Source organism: Arachis ipaensis, chromosome B07 (genome assembly GCF_000816755.2).
Source record: "Arachis ipaensis cultivar K30076 chromosome B07, Araip1.1, whole genome shotgun sequence".
Lineage (NCBI taxonomy): Eukaryota > Viridiplantae > Streptophyta > Magnoliopsida > Fabales > Fabaceae > Arachis > Arachis ipaensis.
The window spans coordinates 56,800,898-56,812,190 of NC_029791.2; the positions used below are offsets into that span (position 1 = coordinate 56,800,898).

Consider the following 11,293-nt stretch of genomic DNA (forward strand, 5'->3'; position numbering starts at 1 on the left):
CGGCTTAAGATTTTCCCTGGCAAGCTCAAGTCCAAATGGACTGGCCCATATTTAGTGACAAAGGTCTTCCCTTATGGAAGTCTTGAGTTGCTAGATGAAGCTACACATAGTCATTTCACAGCAAACGGGCACAGAGCTAAGCCTTACCTAGGAGGGCAGTGGGACAAGGAAAAAGAGGTTCAGAACTTAAGCTAAGCAAGAATGAAGGATGTCAAGCTAATGACAATAAAGAAGCGCTTGTTGGGAGGCAACCCAACCTGAGGTAGTTTTCTTTTCATAACTGTTTCAATAAAAAGGTTAATTAGCTTTATCTATATTGCAAGAAGCTAAGTTTGGTGTTGCACACCAAAACAATTTAAGGGAGAATGAAGGATTTTAAGTTTGGTGTTCCACCAAAGCCTCATCATGAAACACATTCTCACTTTCTGCCTAATGCTAGCCTCAAACATTTAGATAAACTAGTTAACTATTTGCTGTTTCATAGTTTATAGTTTCATTACCTTTAGCAAGGAAAAAGGATTCCACATATGGTTAGTTTGCTGCATGAGAAACGTTGGCAATGAACTAAGTTTGGTGTTCACACACCAAAGTAAGTTCAAGAGCCACAAATAAGCTTTGCATATTAATCAATTACCTAAAGGGCTTGAGAAACAAGAAACTTTTGAGAATCATGCAGGAAAACAGCAAACATTTGAAGACAATCTGCAGTATAACTCAAAAGAGACATAACAGAAGGAAGAATGAAAAGCTGTAACCCAACAGGTTGTATTTATACTTAATCCTTGTAGTTATGAATGTCTTAATTCAGGGATTCCTTCATGCCTTGCTAAAGTAATCAATTAGTTGCAAATAAAAGTACATGCTAAAGAAAGCTATCTGCAATTTTTCTTTAGTTTAAAAGTTATCTGCATAATAATTGTCATCCTTCATTAGCTTGAGTATTTTGCTTTGTTTCCCTTGCTGTCTGAATAAAAGAGAGATGTTTGATTTGGAAAAGTAATTGTTCAATGTTGCAAAAGTTAGAATGAAAGTTAGTGGTGGTATGTGTTTGATTCAATTGATAGCTCATACAATAATTGCTGCATAATGACATGTTACTTGAAGCTTAAGCTAGTTTGTTGCTATGATCCTTCAACTAATGAAAATCCCTTGAAAGTAAATCAAAACAGAAAGAAAAAGAAATAGAAAAAGCCAAAAAGTGGCAAAGAAACAAATAATAAGGCTAGACACCAATAGCTTGGTCCCTAGGACATATGCCTGTCGTGTTTTTGTACTAGGATATGCTTGGACAAGTAAGTTCTAAGGAGTATTTCAAAACTTGGCCACTTAGATCAACTGATTTGGGATTGCCAACTGAAAGTCCACAATAAAGAGCAACCTAGCTACAAGACACTTAGTTATCCAAAGAGATGCTGAGCACCAATGATCCTAGGAGGTAAAAAAGTGAGCCATGTGTCTGTGGTGAAGAAATGTTGAGTGAAATTAAGCCAAAGGCCACTACAACATTTGCCACCAATCCTTCAATGAGTAATAAGCTCTCTAAGCAAAAGAAAGAAGACAGAAATATTGTTTGTTTTGACAGCAAGTAATAAATGAACCACTCTTGATCTGCATGAAACCCCATGAACCAAGTTCAACTATCTGCTTAATAAGGACATATATACTTCTCTATTTTATTCTATCTTCTCTTATGTTTTATGCTTGCTTGGGGACAAGCAAGTTTTAAGTTTGGTGTTGTGATGACAAGTCATCTTAGCCTAGTTTTACTAGTCTTTTTCTTTGTTTTTATTAGAATTTATGCACTTTCTTGCATTATAAGTAAGTAATTTGGAATGGAAATGCATGGTTTCTTTGAATCAATCAACCACTATTTAATTGAAGCTAAATTTAATTGATTTTTAATGATTTATAAACCTTGTGAATTTGGTGATACTTTGATTGGTTGTTTTGATTACTTGTAGGTGAAGAAAAAAAGAAAATAAGAAAGCGTGGCCTAAAAAGCATGACCCAAGGAAAAGAAGAGTGTAGCAAAGGAAACAAAGAAACATGGCACATGGAAGGAGGAAGCATAGCGCTCTCTTCAGAAGCGGAGCACTCTCTATTGGAAGCACAACAAAGAATCAAGAAAGCAAGCTTGGTGCTACGCTCTCCTTGAGAGCAGAGCACAATTTGGAACCAAGAAAACAAGGGAGGGAAGAACAATGCTCCGCTCTCCTTGAGAGCATTATCGGGCTCCAACCAAAACAATTGCAAGGGAAAATGTTTGCTAATGCTTGCCACAAGTTTTGAACTCATGAGCAAGGGGGAGTGGGGAGCGCTACACACAAAGGAAAATGAGCCACGCTTGGCTAAAAGGCTACCTCCAAGGATCCAACACAGCACCTTAAGGAAGCAAGGAGCAAGGTGCCACTTTGTGCACAAAAGAAATCAGCCAGCGCATGCTTCCCCAAGGTTTCGAACTTGGGACCTCAACCAAGCAAGAGGAATGCTACGCTCTTGCTGAGAGCAGAGTGCTACTCCTTGGTGCAACATGCACAACTTGACACGGCCAGGAGACTTCACTACAAGAAAAATACCCATTCAGCCACACTTTTTTTAAGCTACATTTGAAAAGCGTAGCCTATTCTATGAATAGGCTACGCTTTTCTCCGTGTTGCCTTTTTATAAGAGAAAAGGATACACAATTGTGGCATCATTTAAAAAGTGTAGCCTTAGGTATTATAGAAATCACTTATAAAGCGTAGCCGTAGGTTGATATCTATGGGTACACTTTTCATACCAAAGGAAGCGCTTTTAAAGAGTAACATATTTGTTATATTTTGAGTGCACTTTAAAAACGTAGCCTAATGTATCTAGGCCAAATGCACCCAAACACTTAGTAATTTTTCTTTTCCTTATCACCAAATCACACTCACCTTTGAATACCCTCACTTTCGCCATCTTATCAGAAAAAAGTTTCGCCCCTCACCTTCGCAAATCACCTTCGAATTAATTCTTTAAAACCCTAACCCTAACACACCCACACACTCACACTCATTCTCACCATCACTCACCACCCGCACCACGCCCCTTTTCACACACACACACACCCAGATCCGAGAGAAAGAGTGAACCAGAGGGAGGAGAAGAGGAGACAGAGATGAGAGAGCGCGATCGAGAGAATAGAGAGTGAGAGGGGGTCACCGCCGCAACATCGCTGCAGCCGCCGCCATTGCCGTCACGGAGCAGGGAGCCCGGAGGGGAGAGAGAGACGATTTGCATACGAGATGGAGAGAGAGGATGAAGATGCGACGCAAGAGAGGAGGCTGTTCCGCCGTGCACTGTTGTCGCTCCTGGGGTCGATTGAAGCCGCCGCCGCAGCTAGGGCTTGCCGTGCTCCTGGGGTCGATCTCTGCGCTTCTCATCATTGTCTCTGTGCTCACGTCGTTGATTAGGTATGTATTAATTTCCATTTGGTTCTGAAATTTGAGGGGTTCCGATTTTTGAAAGCGGTTTCCGGTCGGTAATCACAAACATAGCTACTATGCTCTTATTTATTTCTTGTATTTCAATTACAATGTTGAAATTTGAGAGTAAACCAAGTTGATGCATGAGCCAGATACGCCATTGTTGTGGTAATTTCAGAGATAATAGTGTGTTGAGTTCTTTTTCAGAAGGGAGCTCGAAGAGTTAGGTGTGACACTTCCAAAGGATGCATTCGAACTGATTTTTGTTTTCCTCCAAGAGTGGTAAGTGGTGTCTGCTCTCTGCTGCATCACTTTAGTTTTGTCTCCATATTGATTCTGTTTTTATTTTTTTAAGTTGATATATAATTAATTAGTTAATTAGTCCTTTATGGAAGACATGCATAACTTCCACCAAAGCTTCCAGAAATTTGATTCCCTGCCCACTACTACTACCATAGTACTAACTGTCAAGCATTTTTTGTGTTTTTGTTAATTTCTTTTTCTCCAATCCATAAGATTTGATCATTGAATAGTATACTAACTTCTACTGTATTTACGATTCGCTCGAATTATTCAATTGGGTTTCCTTGAATTTTTGGTTTCAATATTCAATAGAAACACCTTTATCTATGTGCGTAGCTATTATTGTTGAAATAATTTGCATATCCTGAATGTTCAATACATGTTTAATTAATGCTTTTCCTCTACCATGTTTCATATTGTAAGTTGTAATTTCTATCTCATTAGCATGTGAATCAAATTAAAAATTAATTTCTATCTCGTTAGTTGAGTGAACTTATACAATTGTGTTTAATAGGTGAAAGATACAAATTATTGTTGAAGAATTTGGAATTAAGTTCTGCATTTTGTCATTTCTTTTCATGCTTTGGCCTTTCAGGGACAAACTCCACTTTTCCCCAAAATTTCAGCCACGAGGCTGCTGGGCATGTAATTTTGGTATTTCTTTTTCTGTGTGGTTAATTTAGAAGTATGCTATATTTGCATTTGAATTACATATGATTGAAGAACAGGGATTTTATAAGGATGTTGAAACTTGAAACAAAGAAATGGACCACTGACTCATTAAAATTTTGAAAATGATCAGTTTGGATGCTTGGCTAAACGTATTAGTGGAGACATTCAATGATTGTCACATAGGAATTGAAACTTGATCTCTTATTTTCTGTAATTATGCTTGGCTAAGTGCTTCAGTATAATTTTACTTTGGTGCATGCTCTGTGCAGTTATTTAGGGATATTGGCTTAGCATTTTATTGAGAATTATTATATGCATTTTCTGTCATTTGCATTTGAGTTCATTATGAATGCTGACCAATGAATTTTATTGACAATTATTATATGAAATTGCTTTACATTACACTTTTATTAGTTTGACTGAAAATTCTTATTTGTTTTGTATTAGAATCTTCGCAAATAGACATTCTGCACATAGGAAGCTGCAATACATATCAAAGTTAGAGAGAAGTGTAACTTCATTTCAGGTTAGTTATTTATTGCGGCACATAATTTAGCAATAACTTGCACCAATTTGTAATTTAGATATTACTTGCCCTGTTTCTTTTTTTTCCACAGCTTCCTCACACACGCCCTTCCCCTAACTTGACTATTATACCCTAATCTCAATTCGTAATTTAGTAATACTATAATCATCATGACTTAATATCATAGGCCCAAATGGAATGCCGTCGTAGCCTAAGGCATCATTTTTTTTCACTTTTGGCTACACTTTTTAAGTGTACCTGAATGGGTGTTTTTCTTGTAGTGCTTGGAGCGCGCATCATGACACGGCCAGGAGCTTGGAGCGCGCAAGACACCCCACACCAAGGCAACAATGCTCCGCTCCCCACAAGAGCGGAGCGCTATCCTGAATGCCTCCCAAGCCTTGGCACGCAACAAAGGAATCCAGCACAAGCCTCAATGCTCCACTCCCCACAAGAGCAGAGCATCCTCCTGGGAGCAACACATGGGCTAAAAATCTAATCAAAAATCCAATTGAATTTAATTCTTCACCAAATTAAAAAGCCCACCCAAATTCTAAAATCCAAGAATAGAAAATGTATAAATAGAAGCTAGTTTGATTTAGTGAGGGACTTTTACCTTTTTGCTTTTTTTGAGAATTTTCATTTTTGTAATTTTGAGCTTTTTACTTTGAATTTGGATCTTAGAGAATTTGGAAAGAGAATTGATCTCTCTTCTTCCTTGTTCTTGCTTGAGCACTCTTTACTTCTTGTCTTGGATCTTGGGTGGGGAATTGAAGAAATTCTGTTTCAATCTCACCTTGAGATCTCTTTGTTTTATCTTTCTGCATAATTCTAAGAAACCTTGATTTGCATTTCAAATTCTGTTTACTGTTTTCTCTTCTACTATTTCTGCAACTTACTTTTCTATTTCTTTTGCAATCGTTCTTGTTGGATAAAGGAAGGATTTGAGATCTAGACTTATTTTCTAATCTCTTCCACTCCTAAGATCTTTAATTTCTCTTTTCAATTCTGCAACTGAGCTACATTTACTTTCTATTGTATTTCCTCAAAGCATTTCTACTTTTCTGTTTAGATCTACTTTACTTCAATTCACCTTTTACTCTTCTGTTTGTTGCAATTCCCTTATTCTTGTTTAAATTCTGCAATCCTAGTTCCCAATTCCCTTTACAATTCAAGCAATTTACATTTCTTGCACTTTAAGATTCAGTCATTTACATTTCTTGCAATCTAAGTTTCTGCAATTTATATTCCTTGCACTTTAAGATTCAGCCTCTTTAATTTCTCTGCACTTTAATTTTCAGCCAATTACCCCTCTCCCTTTACATTTCATGCAATTTAGCTTCTGTTAATTACAAACCATGCAAACCAATACTTGATTCGCTTGAATAAATCAACCATTAAACTAAAATTTCTCAATCCTTCAATCCCTGTGGGATCGACCTCACTCATGTGAGTTATTATTACTTTATACGACCCAGTACACTTGCCGGTTAGTTAGGGTGTTGGAATTCGTTTTCCAAAATATACCATCAGCACACTTGCCCAAATCGAAAACATTTCAAACAAAGCCTTAATTATATAAAAATTTTGGAAGCACCTCCCCTAAAACTCGGACTTAACCACCCTCACAGGTTCCCTCTTTCTCAACATCTCATCAAACCTTTCTCAACAATGATCACAACAGATTCTCAATCAATCAGAAATTTAACAATTCGCAATAATTAACAATTCAGTCATAATTCTCAATTCTGACATAATCAACCAGTTATCAGTTCATGGGTTTTCCCTGTAGTTTAACAACTAACAGTTCGTGGGGTTTTTCCGCTTTTTATCATTTTTCATTATCCCTTCTAAACCTCAACAATACATCAGTCTTTTATCAATAATTATCAAAGAGAAGATTCTTAATTAATTATTTTGCTTTCCTTAGTCATTTATAAAATTATTTGTGAATCCTCAAGTTACTGCTTTAGTCAAGAAACCAATTTTTTAAGAAATCAGTTTAACAATCAATTTACGACCCCTTTACAAACCAAAAGTTTAAACCTGGCTTATCAAAATCAATTCAACAACCAATATATTGCCAACAAGCAAAAATCAAAATTTCTGGCAAACGCCCATCAAGCAATTCTCAACTCATACATCACTTTAACCAAAGCATAAAGATACGTATCCACAGCCAGTCCAGTTAAATAGGGTTCAGTAAAATAATCAAACCATTGATCATTATCTTAATGACCTCAAAAGTAATCACAGCTCACAGCCACAATCAGAATCTATAACTTATGACACAGAAAATTAGTCTAGTCATTAAATCATCACTATTCAAAGCCTCATCTCAACAATTTCCATTACAACCAACTAACAACTAGAATTTTTTAGCATTCATGAACAACCAGGAAATCAAATGTATATTCATCAAATTAGTCACTTTTACCGTCATAAAACCAAAATCAATTCATCAATTAATCACGCAAGACATTTAATAATTATCTGTAATCATTCATTAGACTTCAATGGCATTCATAAATGTAGAAGTTAATTTTAAAATAAATCCCCTACCTCACAATATCAAAATTACAGAAATCGAAGACGAAATTGTGGTGCGATGATTAGTTACCCAAAATGAAGCAACTCCTTCATCCCTTATCTACCAATGTCAGCAGCATTCCCAACAACTTTGACATAGCAACAACAACGTGAGGTGGCCACGGCAGCAAGCAGAAACGATGAATTCGAATCGGATAAAGGTAACAATTCTGGAAATTCAGGGTAAAATCAAATTCGAACAAGAGGAAGGCTAAAAACATGGTAGTCAAATAAACAAAAATGTCAAGTGAAGATTCAGAATGCGAATGTCTTACAATAATTAGAAAGTAATAACAGAACGAAGAAGCAGCAGCAGTACGAACGACTGCAGCAGCAAGCTCGGATGGTGGCAGGGCAACTTCCTCCTCCATCACGTGACAGCGACAGCGACAACCACGGTGATGACGGCGATGGCAGCAACGCTATTTTCCTTTCTGGTTGTCGCGTCCTCTCTACGGGGTCCCTCTCACTCTTCGGGTTCTTTCCAAGTGATGGTGGTGGCTTCCCTCAATGGCACTAGGGCACGAGGGCGATGGCAACACCTCCCACAATGAGCCCTAGTAGTGACGGCAAGGCGATTTGATGATGATGGAGGCACGGCGGTAACGCAGCCGAGGCTCCTTCCTCCATTGGCTCTCGCGCGGTTCTTCCTTCCTCTTGTCACAGTGTCGACGGCGACTTGTCAAGTTCAAATATAGTTTAAACTCAAAATATTAACTATTTAAATTAATTGATATAACTTTTAATTATTTTTCTATCGCCGGAACCTTAATTTCAAATTATAAAATAACTAATTAGAATAAAAATTGTACAAAAATATTAATTGACTTAAACTTAAAGCATTTATTAAAATTAATCTAATCATTTCTAATAAATTAATTTCTAAGAGTTCAAATTAATAACATAATTCATTCATAATAGAATTTATTTAAATTAAATTATACAATTCTTTCTTATTTTTCAATTATTAAATTATAATTTCAATTTTACCAAATATCCAATAAAGATTATGTATAAAAATTCTAATTAATTTAAACTCCAATTATTATAAAAATTACATATAGCTCCTAATTTTTTTTTTTAAATTCATAATAACATAAAGCTTTATTTAATTACTTTCAGTAAAATAATGTTCTTAAAATAAAATCCTCAACAAATATAATAAATTTAACTATCCAAAAACTCGAGATGTTACATTCTTCCCACCTTAGAAAAATTTTCGTCCTCGAAAATTGTAATAATAAAACAAGTTCGAACTTAAATCATTGAAAACAGAATATAAGGACAGAAGTATAGACATGGACAAGAATAAAGATTCAAAAAGAGTCAGGTAAGCAAATAGATTTACAAGTGAAGAGCAGATATTTTATACGCTTTTCTGCATCATTTTCATATAGTTTTTAGTATGTTTTATTTATTTTTTATCAAAAAATTATAGGTTTTAGTGTTAAATCCACATTTTTGGATTTTACCTTGAGTATTTGTATTTTTGTGCAATTTCAGGTAATTTCTGGCTGAAATTGAGGAGCTGGAGCAAAAGTCTGATTCAGAGACAAAGAAAGCACTACAGCTGCTGTCCGGATCTGACCTCCTTGCATTCAGAAGAGATTTTATGGAGATACAAAAGTCCAAACGGAGCCTTCTCAATGGCTATGGAAATATGACTTTTAGAGCTTTCCAGCAATGTATAATAGTCCATACTTTGCTTCAGATTAGAAGGCCCAAAACTGGCGTCCAACGCTAGCTTCCTGCCCCTTTCTAGGCGTCCAGCGCCCTAGGAGTAGTGACTAGTGTCCAAACACCCAAAGAGGACCCCTAGCCAGCGTTCAATGCCCTAGAGGCCTCCTAGCACGTGGATCTCATCAAAGCTCAGCCCAAACACTCACCAAGTGGGCCCCGGAAGTGGATTTTAGCACTAAAAAGACTGTTTTACCCTTACTAGTCATTTGTTTAGTATTTAAGGGATTATATTAATGTTATTTGAACATCTTCAGCCACTTTACACCATATTTTCATTTATCTCATTGTATTTTCTATCAATATGAGTTTCTAAACCTCCTAGGTTGAGGGGAGGAGCCCTGCTGAGTCCTATGAATTAATAAAAGTATTACTGTTTCTCTTCGATCCGCGTGTGATTAATTCTAAGATGTATATTTGTACTTCAACATGGTGAATAGGATGATTAGTGATAATCAGCTCTGTTCATCATACTAAGATGAACGTGCCTGACAAATACCCGTGTCTACTTGGGTTCGTGTGAATACTTCAATGGAAAGCATGAACCACCAGCTTGATTATACATCTCTCAGACGGCTAATCCATGACTTCATTGGGGACTTCTCGAGACACCAGTTCAGCCGATCTACGGGGAGATTAGGGTCTCTGTGGTAGAGGCTAGAACCCAAAGATGCAGCATTCTCTGATCCAGAAGATCCGACCTTGTTTGTTGCCTTTTGAGTAGGATCATTAAGGAGAATGGACTATACGAGCTTCACCCTCAAGCAGAGATGGATCCATACTAACCCTGGGGTTCAGATCCGAAGGAGTATTGACGACCTCTCAATAAAGGCGTTAATCACTTACAGCCTGCCATTGAAGAGATCACTCACAAGCAAAGAAGACAGTAATACCAGAGTTAATTTAGAAAGACAATGCAACTCCAATCCTTAACCATATTCCTATTACTGAATCTCACAAATACAAATCATGAATAGTTTAACCTTACATCAATCCAATTGAATTCTGATTTTGCTTGAATAAGACCTGTAAGATAACCATAGCTTGCTTCAAACCACAATCCTCGTGGGATCGACCCTGACTCGCTCAGGTATTACTTGGACGACCTAGTGCACTTACTGGTACAGCTGTACGAAGGTGTTGGGATTCGTGCACCAACAAGCAAGCAAAGGTATACAAGAATGACAAAGTATGGTTGGGAAACAAGAAAATCACCGGCTTTCGAGGAAATTCAAAATAAAGAATTCAAATGAAAACAGCAAACGAAGAGATGGCACAAGTTCCTGTAGCACGAATAAAGATTATATGTCGAATCAAAGATATCTTAATAAGCTTTAACGCTCCCAAACCCTATGAATCGCATTATCTATTACTTCTATTTCATCTATGATAACTCGTTAGTATTCTCATATACATAAATCATTAGTATTAAGTTGGCCAAACCTAATACCTTGAGGTAAATGATGAGTGAATATTTTATACGCTTTTTGGCATCATTTTCATATAGTTTTTAGTATGTTTTGTTTAGTTTTTTTACGTTTTTATAGGTTTTAGTGTTAAAATCACATTTTTGGATTCTACTTTGAGTTTAGACATTTTTATGTAATTTCAGGTAATTTCTGGCTGAAATTAAGGAGCTAGAGCAAAAGTCTGATTCAGAAACAGAGAAAGCACTGCAGATACTGTCAGAATCTGACCTCCTTGCATTTAGAAGAGTTTTACTGGTGCTACAGAAGTCCAAATGGAGCGCTCACAATGGCTATGGAAAGTTGACTTCCAGAGCTTTCCAGCAATGTATAATAGTCCATACTTTGCTTCCGATTAGCAGGCCCAAAACTGGCGTCCATCGCCAACTTCCTACCCCCTTCCAGGCGTCCAACGCCCACAGAGCAGAGACCAACGTCCAAACGCCCAAAGAGGACCCCCTAGCCAGCGTTCAACACCCTCGAAGCCTCATAGCATGTGGTTCTCATCTAAGCTCAGCCCAAAAGTAGGGGTGGCAAGCGGGGAAGCCTGTCCA

At 37.1% G+C, this 11,293-nt stretch overlaps 1 protein-coding gene across 4 annotated transcripts; it reads left to right on the forward strand.

Annotated features, from left to right (window-relative positions):
• Positions 2,857–5,144, forward strand: LOC107608219. Of its 4 annotated transcripts, none has more exons than XM_021105890.1 (4): positions 2,857–3,434; positions 3,657–3,728; positions 4,345–4,403; positions 4,869–5,144. In XM_021105890.1, exons 1-4 carry the CDS (start codon positions 3,280–3,282, stop codon positions 4,922–4,924), a joined length of 342 nt encoding a protein of 113 aa, XP_020961549.1. In that variant the 5' UTR covers positions 2,857–3,279; the 3' UTR covers positions 4,925–5,144. The 4 variants fall into 4 exon arrangements, 3 of the variants coding, with proteins under 3 accessions (XP_020961549.1, XP_016165565.2, XP_020961550.1); XM_016310079.2 differs by having other exon boundaries at positions 2,871–3,434; positions 3,654–3,728; positions 4,869–5,136; XM_021105891.1 differs by having other exon boundaries at positions 2,875–3,434; positions 3,654–3,728; positions 4,345–4,394; positions 4,869–5,136.